Raw genomic sequence first — 17,307 nt, 5'->3', positions numbered from 1 at the left:
TAAATGTACAGAATTCATTGTTAGATCGAAACTGTCTCGGTGTAGTTATTTTGAATGTAATTTTTCCGAAAAACATTAAATGTACCATGCGTTACTTTCGTTACACCCGCTTGCAAACGAATTTGGTTTGAAGTTGGGATAGAGTTGGTCATAAAAAAAAAAGATCATGTTACTGCGATCCGCGACAAAAAAAGAACGCATAACAAAAGCGGGGTTAGTCTCAAAAGTAAGCATTGTGCTTTTAATGACCTGCACAAATTATATTTATGCATTATTGGACACTTGAAACAAAATAAATGCTCCATTCTCTTGGTAAATATAGTAAAAACAACTATGGAACGGATTTACTGGGTGCAAAGATTCGGATGTATCTTAAACCGTCACTTTTGTGAGTCACAATTTGGTCACAATGAGAGTCGCAAAACAGCGCGCTTCGTTATAGTCACAACTGTCAAACTAGTCAAAAAGGAGCAAAAAAGTTGCGAAGAAGCAGCATCTTCTACATGCGACACGCTTCGCATATTATTGCTGATGAAATTAGAGAAATTACAACCAGTAGTGAAGGAAAATACATGTACCAAGCTTGTTCGTCCAGTGCATAGGTAATTCACGCATCGCTTGCACAAAGTGAAGCCAACCCCACTTCATTGTAACTGGTTCCCTACGATGGCATTCGTTTGTAGCATTGAAAACAAAAGTGTCCAACTTTTATCTTCTACTGAGCTCGAAAACGCGACAAACAAAACCAATTATCCAACTCCAATCTGTTGGTTGGCTCCTCATTTCCTTCGCCAGGCTAGGTAGCTAAATAAGCGCAAAGAATTCTCTAGACTAAGCTGGTAGAAGTAGGGAACAGGCAAAGAAGAAGGGAGGCGGCGGTTGTCCTTCACTAGCGAACAGTTCGGGTTCTACAGAAAGTCGCTGCTAGTTGCCGTGGATATTGCGGAGGATAATATTAGGGAATTTTACGCCTGTAGATGGCGGCAACAATCAGCCGGAAACCTCACGAGCATAATTAACCATCGGTGTATATCTAGCTCCGTGTAGTGTACTGATCGCCGGGCCGGTTCAACAATTGGCGAATTTGGAAGGAAGGGACCCAATTACTCAAGCGGCATTGGACGGAGAACGAATTGGAGAATCAAAAGAAACAGCTGTCCCAAGCAGCAGCATTCATCAAACTGAAGCGCCGAGGAGGTGAAAGAGGCAGTATGGACCAGACGGAAAACGATCGCAAGCGTGCCAACTTTTCAGCGTTAAGCAACACCAACGGGGCCATCATCAAAATGACCGCAAACGCTGGGACTGGCAAGCCAGGAGATATCAAAAAAATTGTCATCAAAAATTTCAAATGTAAGTAGCATTGCGTACTTTAAAGGATTCGTTCTGGTAAACAAAACGATGCGATGGAGGTTCTGTGTGTGTGTGTTTTTTCAACACGAGCCCCGAACGAAGGCTGTCCAAGGGAGCTGCCTAAATCCGGAAGGTTGTGTGACGTCACAAGAAGCGAAAATAGTATTATTTTCAAGGTTTAATTTAGCGATGGTAACGTGCTTTGCTCTTTGTTTGATGCAGAATGAAATGATGCATTATTATTCTCACAGCTCTCAGCATTCTGCAACATAACATGGTGTTTACTATTTTGTTTACTTTTGAATATCTTTTAGCAAAACCAACACTGCCGGATAACTATCAGGAAAAAACATGGCAAAAGCTGCGCGAGGCAGTGATTGCTATCCAGATGTCGAAGCGTATAGAATACTCTTTGGAAGAGCTGTACCAGGCGGTGGAGAACATGTGCAGTCACAAGATGGATTCGCAGCTGTACGTCAACCTGACGGCTTTGGCCGAGCAACACGTAAAAGCAAACATAATCCCGTTCTTGGGCGAGTCAGGCGATAAGCTGGTGTATCTCAAGAAGATGAACGAGTACTGGCAAGCGCACTGCCAACAGATGATCATGATCCGCAGCATATTCCTGTATCTCGATCGTACGTACGTGCTACAGAATCCGACAGTCCATTCGATATGGGACATTGGGTTGGAGCTATTTCGTGATCACATCGCGCAGAACGGCCTGGTGCAGTCGCGCACGGTCGAAGGAATTTTGATATTGATCGAGAAGGAGCGACACGGGGAAACGGTCGATCGGACACTGCTGAAAAGCCTATTGCGAATGCTGTCCGATTTGCAAATCTATCGAGACGCGTTTGAGCAAAAGTTCCTAATGGCCACCAAGCACCTGTACCAGTCGGAGGGCCAGGCGAAGATGGAGGAGTTGGATGTGCCGGAATATCTGCAGCACGTCGATAAGCGGCTGCAGGAAGAGAACGAGCGTTTGCTGCACTATCTCGACAGTTGCACCAAACACCAGCTGATAGTGACGGTTGAAAGGCAGCTAATAAATGAGCACGTAACGGGCATTTTGCAGAAAGGGCTGGAGCAGCTGCTGGAGGAGAACCGGCTGTCCGATCTGACGCTGCTCTACCAGCTGTTTAGCCGCGTCAAGAACGGCACGACGGAGCTGTGCTCCCACTTTAACGCGTATATAAAAAAGAAGGGTCGCACAATCGTCATCGATCCGGAGAAGGACAAATCGATGGTGCAGGACCTGCTCGATTACAAAGACAAGATGGACAACATCGTCAATACGTGCTTCGAGCGGAACGAAAAGTTTGGCAACTCGCTCCGGGAGGCGTTCGAGTACTTCATCAACCAGCGATCGAACAAGCCGGCCGAGCTGATTGCCAAGTACGTGGACATGAAGCTGCGCGCCGGCAACAAGGAAGCGACCGAGGAAGAGCTGGAACAGATTCTGGACAAGATCATGGTCCAGTTCCGATTTATACACGGCAAGGATGTTTTCGAGGCGTTCTACAAGAAGGACTTGGCCAAGCGTCTACTTGTCGGCAAGTCGGCATCAGTCGACGCGGAGAAGAGTATGCTTTCCAAGCTAAAGCAGGAATGTGGCGGAGGGTTTACTTCGAAGCTGGAAGGCATGTTTAAAGACATGGAACTGAGTCGCGATATCAATTTGACCTTCAGACAGGTAGGCAAGAAAAACGCACTAATCACGTCACGCACGAACAGAGTGTTCTGACACTATCGTCCTATTTTCCACAGACCATGCAAAACTCGGAACATAAGGAGCTGCAAAACATCGACCTTACGGTGAACATTTTGACCATGGGCTTTTGGCCGACGTACCCAGTGATGGAAGTGACGCTGCCACAAGAATTGCTACAGTATCAGTCGATTTTCAACAAGTTCTACCTAGCCAAACATAGCGGCCGGAAGCTGCAATGGCAACCGACGCTTGGCCACTGTGTCTTAAAGGCACAGTTTGATGCGGTAAGGGGATAATAAGCAATATGCCACTCTTTTATCAATCTACTGACAACTGTTGTTCGCTTGGATTCTCGTAGGGCCCGAAAGACTTGCAAGTATCCCTGTTTCAAGCGCTGGTCCTGTTGTTGTTCAACTTCAATCTAACACTATCGTTCGAGGAAATTCGTGCAGCAGTGAACATCGAGGTAAGGCTACAAGCGGCCTGCAAATCAGACCCTTCGCGAAACCAAATCTTTGTGTTATTATAATTTTCTCTTTAAGGCGGGAGAACTAAAGCGCACTTTGCAATCGCTCGCCTGTGGGAAAGCAAGAGTACTTACGAAAATTCCCAAAGGCAGAGAAGTGGAAGACGCCGACAAGTTCCAATTCAACAACGAGTTCACTAACAAGTTGTTTAGGATTAAAATCAATCAAATACAGATGAAGGAAACGGTAAGTTTCGCTTTTCCAGCATGTTGCACCACGAACCTACGGAATAACTTAATATCTTTTTAAACGGCTAGACGGAAGAACAAAAAGCCACCGAAGAGCGTGTCTATCAGGATCGACAATATCAGATCGACGCTGCGATCGTGCGTATCATGAAGATGAGGAAAACCCTTAGTCACAATCTGCTCATTACGGAGCTGTACAAGCAGCTAACCTTCCCGGTGAAGGTAAGTTATTACAGCCGGATGAAGAATTACACTATCGTTCCCCTAACCTCCGGGCCGTTCGCCCATTTCGTTTCACTCTACAGCCGGCCGATTTGAAGAAACGGATTGAATCCTTGATAGATCGAGACTACATGGAGCGTGATAAGGATAATCAAAATCAGTACAATTACGTCGCGTAATTCCTCACCCCACGGAGTGTGGTCACGGAGTACAATCGCAGTGCAGTCCGTTTTTTCCGATTCGCTGGAACTGGAACACCAAAACAAAAAGTGTGTGGTAGGAGTTTTTCATTACATTTAATTTTACTACTCTAATAGTTATTACGAGAGCTGGGCATCCACAGCATCCAAAAGCGAAACGAACGAGCGACGAGTCAAACGGGAGACTTTCCTCTTGTTTTACTTGCAACGATGTTGTGTCACTGGTACTGGAAACGAAAAAACGGCACCCAGAAGATTCAGTTTTTTTTAACCTTAAAACACAACATATGAGTTTAATTAACCGCTGACCACCAGCAAAGCATCCGGAACCGGCGAAGTTTTGGAGAATCGTATGTGTACATTTTGTAATAAATCTTCGAGAAGTGTTATAACGGCGGAAACGGACAGAGTTTCGGGTATTTTCGTGAAAGAAGTTGCAACATGCTGGCGTTCGTTAGGTTGGTTTCACGTGTCTATTTTACAAAACGGTTCACATTATCACATCTATTGTATTTTGAAGAACGACCCCCTTTAGCTAACGGATCGGTTTATTTCCTACCTACCGAAAGCGACCATCGATACTTCTCAACCGCTCGCTATACATATCGATCTCATTGATTAAACTAGACGTCAAGTTGGCTGGCGTAATTTCCCGACCGAGAAAGTTCGATACCAGTAGGCGGCTAGGGATGCCACCGCCGTAAGCTAGACATCCACGGCGGTACTTTTCTCCTTGCGTCCTGCTGAAGGGATCCCGTTCGAAGTACGTCTGCCAGATCCAGGAAGCTACGGCACGCGATATGAGATAGGAGTAATACTTCGCACCGTAGCCAACTAGATGTGAGAACCGCAACTGCCAGGCTGTATTTTCGACGTAGGGTAAACCGTAATACTTGTCCTGCACTGCATGCAGTGTTTCGGTAGTGCTTTTGCCGTGCTGTTCCGGGTTCCCGTGGTAAACTTGGTCCAACGCGGAATAAAACACCTGCAGCTGGGATTCACTCGCTGCAAAGAGAATTTTCGAGACGCATAGTCGTTCCAGCATTTCCTCCGGCATCGGTTCTTGCGTTTGAAAATGGCGCGCAAAGGACCGCAACACTCGCGGATCGGAAGCGAAATACTCCATCAGCACCGAGGGTACTTCGGCAAAGTCGGTACTGCAGCGCGTTCCGGTCACATGCTGGTACTCGGTGCGAGCCAGCATCGAGTGCATGGCGTGGCCCATTTCGTGAAACAGATTGTCCACCATCGAGGGTGTCAGCAGCGTCGGCCCAGACCAGCGCGGAGAGGACAGGTTCAGCATGACGACGACGATCGGATTCTGGTAGCTACCGTCCGGCATCACCTTGCCACCCTGGATGGTGAAATGGCAGTCTTGGTTGGGTTTGCCCTGGCGCTCGAATAGATCGCAGTAGATGTATCCGAGCAGGCCTTCCGTTTCGTGCGTGACTGCCAGCTTGTAGATGTCGCTCGACCACGACTCGCCTGGTCCCATTTCGGTGTTTTTGAGCGTGATGCCATACAAACTGTTCATCAGCAGATTCAACCCTTCCATGCAGGCTCCCAGGCTAAAGTAGGGCGAAAACTCGGACGCATTTGCCTGCAGATAGTTGCGCTTCAGCGAGGACGTAAAGTATGGCGTGTCCCACGGTGCCAACGGATTTTCGAAGCCACATTCGGCCGATTTCCTCTGCTGCATCACGACGAAGTCTTTTGCAGCACGTGGTCGCAATTGTTCGTTAAGCTCGTCCAAGAACTGGCCTACCATTTCGGGCGTTTCTACCGTGCTGGCCTTCAGGGCACGGTGCGCATATGTTGGAAAGCCGCAAATGGTCGCCAGTTCATGCCGGGACTTTAACATTTCCGACAGCAGATGCTCCTGCTGGGCGTCCGGGTAGAGAAACAAACGGTAAGCCGCTTCACGGGCCATACTGTTGGCGGAATCGGCGTATAATCCGGATACGAGGACATTCTCTCCATCTGCCGAGAAGCTGAATTCGAAGCACAGTATAAGATAGATTGTTTGAACTATGAATGATCATTACTTACAAATGACGGATGTTTTCGGGCAGAACATTCTTCGAGATGCTTCTCGGGTGGACGGCACCAGCCATAAAGCGCTGGCCGAACTGCAAAATGCAATCGTTCAGATGCACCACTCGTTGACGTGCTGCCTCTTCTAAATGAATACCGCACTGCTCGAAGTCAAAGAGGAAAAGTTCCGCCACATGCTTATCAACATCGGTCGTCTCTAGCCGGTCACCCTGGTCGACAACTGCTCTCAAGACGCGATAGAGCGGTTTATGCGTGTTCAGTTTCTCTACGATTCCACTAATCGTGATACAAGCATCTTCGGCTGCGTGGCAAAAGTTTGGTGACGGGTGTGCCAACCGAATGAACTCAGACAGGTCGGCCACCTTGCATAGGGTGTCGGAAAGCTCGTCGAATATGGTCACCATCTTCCGAGTGCGATCAGCCGAAGTTGCTTCCTCGATGAGATCGTCCGTCTTGAACATTGCCTTCTCCTTAAGCACATAGAAACCCTCGTATGTTGTGAGCTCGGGCACTCCAAATAAACCCTAAAAAAGATGAGAAGGATATGTTATTTTTCTAAACAGCGCAGCCAGAGCAAGGGATTCACATACCACTTCATTTTTGGTGAAATTGATCCTTTTCTCAGGACGAGTGTTAAAAGCGGTAGTCAGCGGTGACCAAGTGCTAACTGCTCTGTGCCGGGATAGGGCGGAAGAAACTGTTTTCAACCGACGTAACATTTTCTAACCACTTGTACGTCTTCCTTGTGACCAATATGTTTTACTTTTGGATCAATCCAAGACACGAAAGAAAATACAAAAATAACACGAGTGGTGCAAGCTAATTCTCGAATCAAAACAACCCCAACTGTCATTAAATTTATCGTCTTCGTCTTCGTCAAAACAAAAATAATTCAACCCCAGGCATAATTGAAAAAGGTACAATAATGAAGTAATGCATTTCGTTAACGAAAAATGTGGCTTTGTTTAGTTATTTTACCATCTTCACTTAAAAATGTTTAAACAACAACATTTAGTTCGTGTTTGGAAAGACACTCACATCGAAGTACTCGACACGGGTGTTTAACCGTGGATGTGTGTGTTTTTTTTATTTGTCCAAGCACAAGGAAACTTCAAAAGTGATGTAGATTCCTTCGGAAAAAACGCGAAGATGGTGTTAACTCGGCTACTTTTAGCAATTATTTTAACATTGCATATTTGCGAAGGTACGAATAAGTGTTGTGTTAAGTTAGTGAACATGAATGCGTCTATCCATTCGTTGATATCGTTTGTGTTGAAGATGATTTGTTTTGAAGAGTAAACACAGGGACGCCTGCACTGCGATTGGACGGCACATAATTACATGAATGAAGAAGGCTGATGCATTACTTACAAACAAAATACTAAAAATACGGATAGTTTTAACAAGACCAGCTGGAACAGGCGTGTTTAGTGTAGAATCGTTACTAATTATGCGTTTGGTGTGTACGGAATGCCCACAATGCGTAGGCAGGAGTGGTAGATTAGAGAAGGTCGTGTAAAGAAGAGGAAGAGCAAAGTGTAAACTTTACCCCAAAGATCGGAGGAAGTGTCGGGAAAGAAGAAACCCCGTGCGGTGAACGATCGAGTTGATATGACTTAGGAGAAGTTTCACAGCGTTCTAGCGTCGTAGCGACCCAGACATGACTCCAGCATGTCGCGACAGCTGCGTTTATGCTGGCGCCTGCTCTCGTTGGCGAAGGAAAAGAATGCTGTGCGCATCACGCACTTGGAGTTTGGCTTAAGCCGAGTTGGATATACTTAAATTGTTTCTTTTTCGTTTCGATTGTTTTCGATTAGGAAAAATGAAATCTGTTTTTTCACTTTAAATGATTCAAAAATATCCATTTCCGTTTCGTAGGTAATCTAGATGGCAAGTTGCTGGATGAAATGGACGACACGGACATGGAAGTTGAATCTTCCTTGGGGAACCGACAGGCTCCTGTACAGAATACTATAACCAATCATCCCAGGTAAGCGCTAAATATATTGAAAACAACAAATCGCCCTGAAATTTAAACGGTACGGTTGAATAACGAGCTACTATATTTTACCACATAAAACCACAGGAGACACTCTAAGTCGAAACGAAGGATGAAACGGAGGTAAATGCACAGAGCGCAACATAAAGCCTCTTCTCTTCCGTTTCTTTATATCCTTTTATTTTATGCAGATAAAGTTTCTGTTTGTTTTTCCTCATGCGTCGTTTTGTTTTGATTGCAAATATTTCTGCTGTTACGACCTTTTTTTGAATTAATTTTTGTGACTATTGTATCGTTCGTTAGCATTTATTTTGGTTGAAAGAACACTACCCACTTCATGCATCAATTTAACTGTTCCAGGTACAAATGCTACTCATGCGAACCGCCGGACTGTGCAGACACAACGATTCACGCCCACCACTGCCAGAATGCGATCCAATGCTGGAAGTCGCGCACCCGCGACCAAAATGGCAATGAGAATCTGCAACGAGGATGCACCAACGAGCACGACCAGTTGCCTTTGTACTGCAGTCAGAATCAAAAGTCTAGCACGGGTGGGGGTCCGAAGAAACGTCATATCTCGGGCTCGGGAATGTACAATATTGAGTGCTGTACCGGTGATTACTGCAACAACGGGTCCTTTCCATCTCTACCACCGATGAAGGGTATGCTTGGAACTTGCGGTTCGATGCAAAATAGTTTTCTGATTGCTTTTGTACAACATTCACAGCGACCGGTAACCTTTCGGAGGCGGATCCAATAGTGATGAAGATGGTGGCCGCAATCCTTCTGCCCTTCTGCACCGTGGTCATCCTTGCCATTGCCGTCATTTACTGCATGCGTCGCAGACACAAGAAGCGAATGAATGCTAGTCGCACTAAGTATGACCCGGAAACATACTACACCAATGACGACGTCCTTCGAGCTACGAGCGCTGGTGATAGTACACTTCGGGTATGTGGAGAACAGTTTGGCAGTAACATAAATGTAACGTTTGTCTAACTTTGCTACCTTTAAAGGAATATCTACAACATTCTGTAACTTCGGGTTCGGGCAGCGGACTTCCTTTGCTCATCCAGCGTACGCTAGCGAAGCAGGTCTCCCTGTGCGAGTGTATCGGTCGCGGTCGATACGGCGAAGTGTGGCGTGGCATTTGGCATGGAGAAAATGTTGCCGTAAAGATTTTCTTCAGTCGTGATGAAGATTCTTGGAAAAGGGAAACAGAAATCTACGGGTAGGTTAACATGGGGATGCAGTTGTGCAAAATGATCTAATTCGCTTTTGCTGTCGTTACCATTCTCCAGCACGGTTCTGCTAAGACACGAAAATATTCTTGGATACGTCGGTTCCGATATGACATCGCGAAATTCGTGTACCCAGCTGTGGTTGATTACGCACTACTATCCACAAGGATCACTGTTTGATTACTTGAACAGGGCTGCCATTACCACGCACCAGATGATAACCATTTGCCTTTCGATTGCCAACGGGTTGGTGCATCTTCATACGGAAATATTCGGAACGGAGGTATGTTTTTTCTTCATTCACTTCCATACAGCAGCGTCGGTTCAGCTACAATTGATGGAACTATGCATTTTCCTTCACAGGGTAAACCAGCTATCGCTCATCGTGACCTTAAGACAAAGAATATACTAATTCGTGCCAATGGAACGTGCGTTATTGCTGACTTTGGATTAGCGGTCATGCACAGCCAGACGACGAATAAGATCGATATTGGTAACACTGCTCGCGTCGGTACGAAACGATACATGGCCCCGGAAGTGCTGGATGAGAGGTACTTGAAAGATCAGATATAAAAGAGAATGTTTGTATGACTCTGAGCATTGTCGCTTTTACTTCTTTGCAGCATCAATATGGAATGCTTCGATGCGCTAAGAAAGGCAGACATCTACGCAATCGGGCTTATCTTCTGGGAAGTCTGTCGTCGTACTATTTCTTGTGGCATAGCGGAAGAGTATAAGGTTCCGTATTACGACTACGTTTCGTCCGATCCTAGCTTCGAAGAAATGCGTAAAGTTGTTTGCGTAGACAACTATCGACCATCAGTACAGAACCGATGGACATCTGATCCGGTAAGTATAGCATTTACCTCACCGGTCTTTAAGGCTGTACTATAATCTGATTTTATTTACTTTACAGTTTCTAACGGGTATGTCGAAGTTGATGCGTGAATGTTGGCACATGAACCCCAATGTGAGGTTGCCTGCTCTGCGTATCAAAAAGACCCTGCTTAAGCTGGCCAGCTCGGATGAGACGATCAAAATAACACCGGATGGCGAGGTAATTCTATGATGTTCGTCAATGGCTGTCGACGTAATGGGCGTAGAATGTCATTGTTCTGAACATTTTTGTAAATAGTCAGCATTAAGAAGGGCGCACGTTTAAAGATTTTCAGAATATGGTAGGCAGAGTAGGCAGCTAGCGATATAATAGCGTTGAAAATTTCGTGTATGCTCCCCTAGGTATAGAGAAAGATTATTTTACGTTTTCTACTACAGCATATTATATAAATATGTTATTTGGATTTCAGTTTAAATGCATACGCCAAGCAGACTATGCCAGTGAAACAAGCAAGCTGGATCACGTGAGATTTGATTTTCTTCTGGCTTTCTATATCTCAAGTACCTTGTTTTATCTGGCAAGAGAAGTAAATAATAGAAAGTATACAAACAAAATTATTATAAGAGCAGTTATGGCACGTACATGCGACTTGAAATCTGGGAATAATAGATCTTACAAAATATAGTTCAATATTTATGGTCACGAAATGAAGACTAAAGATTTAAATAGAGACAAAAAAAGAACACATGCCTTTCGAGCATGTTTTTGTATCGAATCGAAGTTCATAAACAACACTCCGACAACAGTGTATGCATTAGGTTTTCATTTATCATTTTTATTTTAACTTGCCAAAGTGCCATTATCAAAATAGAAAACAAGTGCTCTTTATACGTTTGTTTGAGGCGCTTAAAAGAAAGGCGATTATTGTAAATAGCGTGTTCTCATGTTGGTAAAGTAATCCAAAACTCTATATTTTTAAACCGTGTACGAAAGAAACAACCTATAATTTCAATGCCTGTAACACGAGTACATTTGTATGTTGTATTAATTTGATTGCGAAATGGAACTATATTGTAGTTTATAGTTGATATTCATGTTTTTCTATTATTACATCTTTCCGTGATGACACCATGTATTAACAATAAAAAACAATCCAAAAACAGATTCAGTTACAGAGTGGTCAGTTGGTATGTGAAAAGGGATCCTGAAATAAGCAAGGAAAATTGAAACTGTTATTTAAGTTTCGAACATTTCCTGGAACGGCAACTTTCGGGAGCTGATCGAGATTTATTTAGATTAACAGGATGTGAAGGCCGAGGCACAAAAAGTTATTAACAAATTAGCTATTTTAGCAATTATTTCAAATTGTGACCAAGGTTTTTGGTGTCAGTTTGGCGCGCTGCAGCTTTCTAGTGGTGGGTAAATCGAGTCCCCAAATCCGAATCCCAATCCATCAAACAATCGCGAGACGATGTAAACCAATCAATGCCAGTCTGGAAATCCTTTATCCTAATCTGAATGTCCATCAAATCACAACTCGCCCTTTCCGTAATAAAAACGAGCCACACAGTTTTACTTCTGTTGATAAAAAAATCTTTAGAATCCGTCAAATTGGGATTCGAATCTTTGGAATTAGTGTAGGGATCGAATCTTAGGGTCTTCTGCATCCCGATTCTGACAACACAACTAGTAGTTGACAGATCGGTACACAGCGTACTCTTTTGTTTGTTTTACAATATTTGCTGTTTAGTGATAGTTTGTTAGCAATCTGGCGTCGAAATAGTATTTTAATCCGAGTGTTCCAACATGTCCTCGTGGGAGGATGTACACGCGGTGAAGGTGAAGCGCAACAGCCTACGTGAGAAGCTCGAGAAGCGCAAGAAAGAACGGCAGGACTTGCTCGGCAACAACAGTCCTAGTGGCACCGGCGGTGTCGCTGGCTTGATAAAGCTCGAGGCCGGTTCGAGTCTGGGAGATGACAAGGGTAAACATCTACTGACCACAATCAAACTGGAACATGGAGGAAGTGCGGGTAATGTGGCCATGGCGGTGGCCGAACGATAAGCAATAGTGTGACTACTGTGCGATTTTTCTTACCAAACACATGCATACTAGAAAGGTGCTGTTTGCGTTGCTCTTCTGGAAAAAGAAAGCATAACTCATGATCTTGACGAAGACGAAACAGCTAGGCTAGGGGGTTTTGACTATATTGGCTTCGGCATTGTTCCTCAGTTCTCTAAATGTGACTCACTTTTCTGTTCTGAATAGACATCGATGCGGAAGTGGAGAAATGTTTGGTGCAGGTTCTGGCCGACCAGAGTTTAATACTGCCCACCAATTCGGCGCAAATAACGGAGCGCGTGGAGCGGTCCATCCAGAAGCCGGTGCAGCGGGACTCGATCGCGTACTATTTGCACAAGCTGGCCGGGCAGAACCTGGTCAACATCAAAGAGGTCAGCATCGGCGGTACGGTAGGGTATGAAGTGATCTCGGTCGAACATACCAACCTGCAGGCTCTACACAACGACATGGGCATGAACCATGTCCGCATGGCGTCGGAAGACCGGGAAACCGGGGGGACAAAGCGAAAAGCGGAGAACACCAAGGGGGACGAAACGGGCAAGATGGCCCGCGGTCCTGGTGGCTCTAGTACAAACTCGTCCGAATCTTCGTCACTCGGTTGCAAGGCATCCGACATTATGTCGTTACTGTCGCTTCCGTCGACCAGGGAAAAGCAGAGTAAAAAAGTCGGCGAAGAGATCCTGGAGCTGCTCTCCAAGCCTACCGCCAAGGAGCGCTCGTTGGCGGAAAAGTTCAAATCTCAGGGCGGCGCACAGGTGATGGAGTTTTGTCCACACGGCACGCGCGTCGAATGCATGCGATCGATAGAGGCAACCAACGAGGCCGCGGCCGCAGAAGAACAAAAGCGGAAGGATGCCGATGAGGAGGTGGACAAAGATACGGATGACGAAGTGACTATAATTACGACGGAGGTCGAAGGCTGCAAAAATGGTGTGCTCGAGGTGAAAAAGGAACCGGAGTCCGGTGAAAAAGTGAAATACCAATGTAACAAACTACATTTCAAGAAGATCATACAGAACCACACGGACGAAACGCTGGGTGACTGTAGTTTTTTGAATACCTGCTTTCACATGGACACCTGCAAGTACGTCCATTACGAGGTAGACACTGTCGTTGGCCAAGCGCCCAGTAGCGTGCCTGCCAAGTGCGAACCCACCGACGAGCGGACCGTCGGCCAGAAGCGTCCGAATACGGACCCTTGCGCCACCCTCTATCCACCACAGTGGATCCAGTGCGACCTGCGCTTTCTGGACATGACCGTGCTGGGGAAGTTTGCGGTCGTGATGGCCGACCCACCGTGGGACATTCATATGGAGCTTCCGTACGGTACGATGTCGGACGATGAAATGCGACAGCTGGGTGTGCCGGCACTGCAAGATGACGGGCTTATCTTCCTTTGGGTAACCGGGCGCGCCATGGAGCTGGGTCGAGAGTGCTTAAAGCTGTGGGGCTATGAGCGCGTGGACGAACTGATCTGGGTGAAAACGAATCAGCTGCAGCGGATCATCCGCACAGGCCGTACCGGGCACTGGTTGAACCACGGAAAGGAGCACTGCCTGGTGGGAATGAAGGGCAATCCTCCTAACCTGAACCGCGGACTGGATTGTGACGTGATTGTGGCTGAAGTGCGTGCCACCAGTCACAAGCCGGATGAAATCTACGGCATCATCGAGCGGCTAAGCCCCGGCACGAGAAAGATCGAGTTGTTCGGGCGACCACACAACGTTCAACCCAATTGGTAGTAAACCGTCGAAATCCCGCCTTTCTATTGGAACTCATCAAACGGTACATTTTCTCCCTCTTTTCACAGGATCACTTTGGGCAACCAACTGGATGGCATAAGACTGGTGGACCCGGAATTAATTAGCTCGTTCCAGAAGCGCTACCCAGACGGTAATTGTATGACTCCGGGAAAGAATCCGTAATCAGTTAAGCCACATAAAGAGAAAGAGCGAAAAGATCCCCTTAACCAACCAGCAGATAAACTCTACTAGAGCCGATGCATTAAAACCAGCGGTTGGTCAAATGCTCCGTTACGGCAGCCGGTGCTGCAATATTCGCTGGCACAAAATGAAGCAATAAACGGTTGGCTTAGTAGAGCTTCTATTGCGAAACATATTACAACCATTCCGCGTACTATACATGTTCGATACTAACATCCGAATCCGGTTTTCGTAATTTACTTGAAAAAGGGAAATCGGACATCCTTCGCCATGCAAGGGTTCATGCTAGGCAAAGGAAGAACTTAATCATATGCTCCGTTCCGTTAGCAGAAAGGGGAGAGTTTGGGGGGCAGATTTTTGGTGATCAGAACTGCGACGGCTGCCATTCTAGGCATGCGCAGGCGAGAACATATTCCCATCCACCAAGGTTGACGGGTTCGTCATCGTGCTCCCGATAGCATTCGGCGACGAAACGGCAGTCGAAACGGTCGTGCACTGTAATTTCCGTACCGGACCATGTGCCTGCAGCCGTGAAGGTTGTCCACATATACGTCACCGTCACCGAGGGTGTGTGTACTGCTGAAAAAAGTGTGTGATTTAGGTTTTGTCTTCTCTGCGTTACATTACTTATCTCAATCTAACTTTCACGACTGCCGCGCGGAGCAGCGCACTTGCTTTAATTAGTGAACACAGCAGCCTACGAGCATTCCCTTCTAGAAGGCGATTTGTATACCATCGAAGCGTGCCATGTCGAGCAATTTTACGTACCGACCTATTCCACTTCTTTGCAAACCGAAAACGAAGGCGACAAATTGAGAGCCTGTCCCTAAGTGCTTCATCTTCAACGTGTCGAGTGTGGTCCTTTCTGGTGTGCCTTCACCTTTATCCGCCGCCACCACCAGTGTATGTGTGTATGTTTGCCGTAACAATTTGCCACCTCCGTCGCGAATTAGTTCCTCGTAAAAGTGAACGTCCTCGTACACGAAGTGATAGGAAAGGGCCCAAGGAAGAGCAAAAACAACGGAAAACGACCAGAGACTCCCGGGAGTAGTGTGTGGGAAAGTTTCCTCCACCCCCACATAACACCACCAGTGACGACATACGGAGACACAGGTACTACCCCAACGCCGTTATTGACTTTATTTCCCTTTTCATCTTCTTTTCCCTTGTCGCTTGAATTATGCTGCTTTTTGCGGAAACCTTCAGATTCGCGAATGGCGCCAGCATGGCTCTAGGAGATGTCGCGTTGGGAGAATTCTTTTCGCTCTGCTTGAACCCTCGTTGCCCTTTCAGGCCGTGTTTGTCTCGTGGAAGAAATCTAGAACAAGTCAAAACGAAAGCTGAAAATGACAAAGATGCTGGATCGTAGTGTTCTGTTTTTTAAACAGCCCAAGTACGCACATCAAGTAAGAATGTGAATTTCTTTAGTTGAGTTTTAGATGGGAACATTCCTTAGGCTGAGGACAAATCTCTAGAGGTCATCGGGGATGAGTATTGTTTACTCAACCCAACAGAGGCACCACTCGTCTGTACGCTGGTTCCTCGTTCGGGCAAATTTCCGCTAAGCGAAACGATTACTCCTCAACCATATGCTGCGATGGGAAGCTGCGGAGGATTACCTTTTTTGATGAACTCACGTCTTTTTTGATCACCTGTTTAAAAGCAAGCAAATTGACATGATAGGACCCATCGAAAGTTAGATCAAGGCGGTACGGACATAATGCTTGATCCACGTCGACTCGCGGTGTCTATTTAATGCTCCACCATCCGGTCTCTTTCTCACCGTCAGCAAATTCCTCTAGTATTCCCCCCAGTTGGTATGTTTTTGTGTTGTCTTCGAGAAAAATAAGAGTGGACCAATTTAGCAAACGTAAAAATAAATATCACAACGAACGCGTGCTGGGTGGTGAGGAAAAATGTTGAACATGGCGTTGTGGCAGCTAAGCTGGCCTCGTGAACGCTTCTTTATCCATTCGTTAAACAGTGCTTTTTATTTGCTATAGTGTACGCAAAAGATCTTCCGACATCATGAAATACGAAACAAACTAAAATTCAGTATCTTAAACGTGTGTGCCCTAACTGTTAAAGGTTTCTCAATTTTACAAGGATAAGTTAATTACATTTCAAGCATAATTGTATGAGCTTAGCTTCAGCTTTCGATTTATTCTAAAGACGAAATCTTTTCTCTGATGGCATTCATGTATCGTGCTCATCAATAGGGAAGGAAATGAAGCTAGATTGTAAATGAGGCTAATGTTATTTGATCAATGCACGCGCATAAATCTATCCTACCTATTTCTGCCTTAGCTTCATTACTTGCCCGATTGTGTGTGACAAAATGGATGTTCAATTTAGACACCATTACCGTTTTATTCAGATCAACCGAACTGCTCCAAGTCAGGATACGTGCAATTAACGGTGAAATGTTCTGCCGATGGAGCCTACAACATAAATTACAATGATTATGTTCGCACGGATCAGCGACTGCAGCGTTACATTAAGATATTAGATCGAATTTCCGGCATGGGACGGTGCCGAGTATTGGGAGTGGAACTTCCTGGGGGCATTTGTGTAGGAAGTAGTTTCAATAGCGGTGTACACTTTAGATAGCGTTGATTCCATGCCATTGCAGAAATTAATTACTGCGTTTTTTAATGATGGCATTGTAGAAATATGTTCAATATAATTCAACACGTGTTTTAATTAAATAAGAATTTGGTATGAAAATTATTATAGGGGAAAGTGGGGCAAGATGCTCCGTCTTTCGATGACGCGAGGAAAAGGATCTTGGTTCAGACATAATTTGGTTTAAGGAATGCATTTATTATATGCAGCGAGAATATTGTCCATCCTTACCTTATCAAAAAACTAACCACGAAGATATTGTTTGCGCTATGTTTTCGGGTGTCCGCGCTTCCATTTGAAGCACTGTATACATATGA

At 45.6% G+C, this 17,307-nt stretch overlaps 4 protein-coding genes across 6 annotated transcripts; 3 read left to right on the top strand and 1 right to left on the bottom strand.

Annotated features, from left to right (window-relative positions):
• The first annotated feature begins 1,047 nt into the window (after positions 1-1,047).
• LOC131294005 (cullin-4A) lies at positions 1,048-4,599 on the top strand. The gene is made up of 7 exons (XM_058322056.1): positions 1,048-1,353; positions 1,668-3,049; positions 3,124-3,351; positions 3,426-3,533; positions 3,610-3,780; positions 3,852-4,004; positions 4,088-4,599. The coding sequence occupies exons 1-7, from the start codon at positions 1,212-1,214 to the stop codon at positions 4,181-4,183; spliced, it is 2,280 nt and encodes a 759-aa protein (XP_058178039.1). The 5' UTR covers positions 1,048-1,211; the 3' UTR covers positions 4,184-4,599.
• Positions 4,600-4,735: 136 nt separating this feature from the next.
• Positions 4,736-7,005, bottom strand: LOC131287279 (mitochondrial intermediate peptidase). The gene is made up of 3 exons (XM_058316317.1): positions 6,850-7,005; positions 6,254-6,783; positions 4,736-6,195 (listed from the first exon to the last, which is right to left on the bottom strand). The coding sequence occupies exons 1-3, from the start codon at positions 6,976-6,978 to the stop codon at positions 4,764-4,766; spliced, it is 2,091 nt and encodes a 696-aa protein (XP_058172300.1). The 5' UTR covers positions 6,979-7,005; the 3' UTR covers positions 4,736-4,763.
• A 1,137-nt stretch (positions 7,006-8,142) lies between these two features.
• Positions 8,143-10,962, top strand: LOC131282393 (activin receptor type-1). 2 transcript variants are annotated; one of them, XM_058311844.1, is made up of 8 exons: positions 8,143-8,249; positions 8,619-8,923; positions 8,989-9,212; positions 9,278-9,492; positions 9,563-9,785; positions 9,866-10,053; positions 10,126-10,351; positions 10,419-10,962. In XM_058311844.1, the coding sequence occupies exons 1-8, from the start codon at positions 8,167-8,169 to the stop codon at positions 10,569-10,571; spliced, it is 1,617 nt and encodes a 538-aa protein (XP_058167827.1). In that variant the 5' UTR covers positions 8,143-8,166; the 3' UTR covers positions 10,572-10,962. The 2 variants fall into 2 exon arrangements, with proteins under 2 accessions (XP_058167827.1, XP_058167828.1); XM_058311845.1 differs by having other exon boundaries at positions 8,619-8,941.
• Positions 10,963-12,091: 1,129 nt separating this feature from the next.
• On the top strand, positions 12,092-14,528 carry LOC131283148 (N6-adenosine-methyltransferase MT-A70-like protein). Of its 2 annotated transcripts, none has more exons than XM_058312738.1 (3): positions 12,092-12,324; positions 12,609-14,160; positions 14,233-14,528. In XM_058312738.1, the coding sequence occupies exons 1-3, from the start codon at positions 12,147-12,149 to the stop codon at positions 14,345-14,347; spliced, it is 1,845 nt and encodes a 614-aa protein (XP_058168721.1). In that variant the 5' UTR covers positions 12,092-12,146; the 3' UTR covers positions 14,348-14,528. The 2 variants fall into 2 exon arrangements, with proteins under 2 accessions (XP_058168721.1, XP_058168713.1); XM_058312730.1 differs by having other exon boundaries at positions 12,092-12,372.
• Positions 14,529-17,307: the final 2,779 nt, after the last annotated feature.

Source organism: Anopheles ziemanni, chromosome 2, assembly GCF_943734765.1.
Source record: "Anopheles ziemanni chromosome 2, idAnoZiCoDA_A2_x.2, whole genome shotgun sequence".
Classification (NCBI taxonomy): Eukaryota; Metazoa; Arthropoda; class Insecta; order Diptera; family Culicidae; genus Anopheles; species Anopheles ziemanni.
Note: the sequence above shows the minus strand (reverse complement) of the source record. Positions and strands in the feature narration are given on the sequence as shown.

Bases quoted from the DNA above. Each gene is read 5' to 3' on its own strand.
- LOC131294005 (XM_058322056.1), top strand. From the start codon at position 1,212: ATGGACCAGACGGAAAACGATCGCAAGCGTGCCAACTTTTCAGCGTTA. The intron at 3,352-3,425 runs GTAAGGGGATAA...GGATTCTCGTAG, and splicing joins TAAAGGCACAGTTTGATGCG to GGCCCGAAAGACTTGCAAGT. The intron at 4,005-4,087 runs GTAAGTTATTAC...TTCACTCTACAG, and splicing joins AGCTAACCTTCCCGGTGAAG to CCGGCCGATTTGAAGAAACG.
- LOC131287279 (XM_058316317.1), bottom strand. From the start codon at position 6,978: ATGTTACGTCGGTTGAAAACAGTTTCTTCCGCCCTATCCCGGCACAGA. The intron at 6,784-6,849 runs GTATGTGAATCC...CATCTTTTTTAG, and splicing joins ATTTCACCAAAAATGAAGTG to GGTTTATTTGGAGTGCCCGA. The intron at 6,196-6,253 runs GTAAGTAATGAT...CTTCGAATTCAG, and splicing joins CCCGAAAACATCCGTCATTT to CTTCTCGGCAGATGGAGAGA.
- LOC131282393 (XM_058311845.1), top strand. From the start codon at position 8,167: ATGGACGACACGGACATGGAAGTTGAATCTTCCTTGGGGAACCGACAG. The intron at 8,250-8,618 runs GTAAGCGCTAAA...TAACTGTTCCAG, and splicing joins ACTATAACCAATCATCCCAG to GTACAAATGCTACTCATGCG. The intron at 9,213-9,277 runs GTATGTGGAGAA...CTACCTTTAAAG, and splicing joins CTGGTGATAGTACACTTCGG to GAATATCTACAACATTCTGT.
- LOC131283148 (XM_058312730.1), top strand. From the start codon at position 12,147: ATGTCCTCGTGGGAGGATGTACACGCGGTGAAGGTGAAGCGCAACAGC. The intron at 12,373-12,608 runs GTAATGTGGCCA...TGTTCTGAATAG, and splicing joins GGAACATGGAGGAAGTGCGG to ACATCGATGCGGAAGTGGAG. The intron at 14,161-14,232 runs GTAGTAAACCGT...CTCTTTTCACAG, and splicing joins CACAACGTTCAACCCAATTG to GATCACTTTGGGCAACCAAC.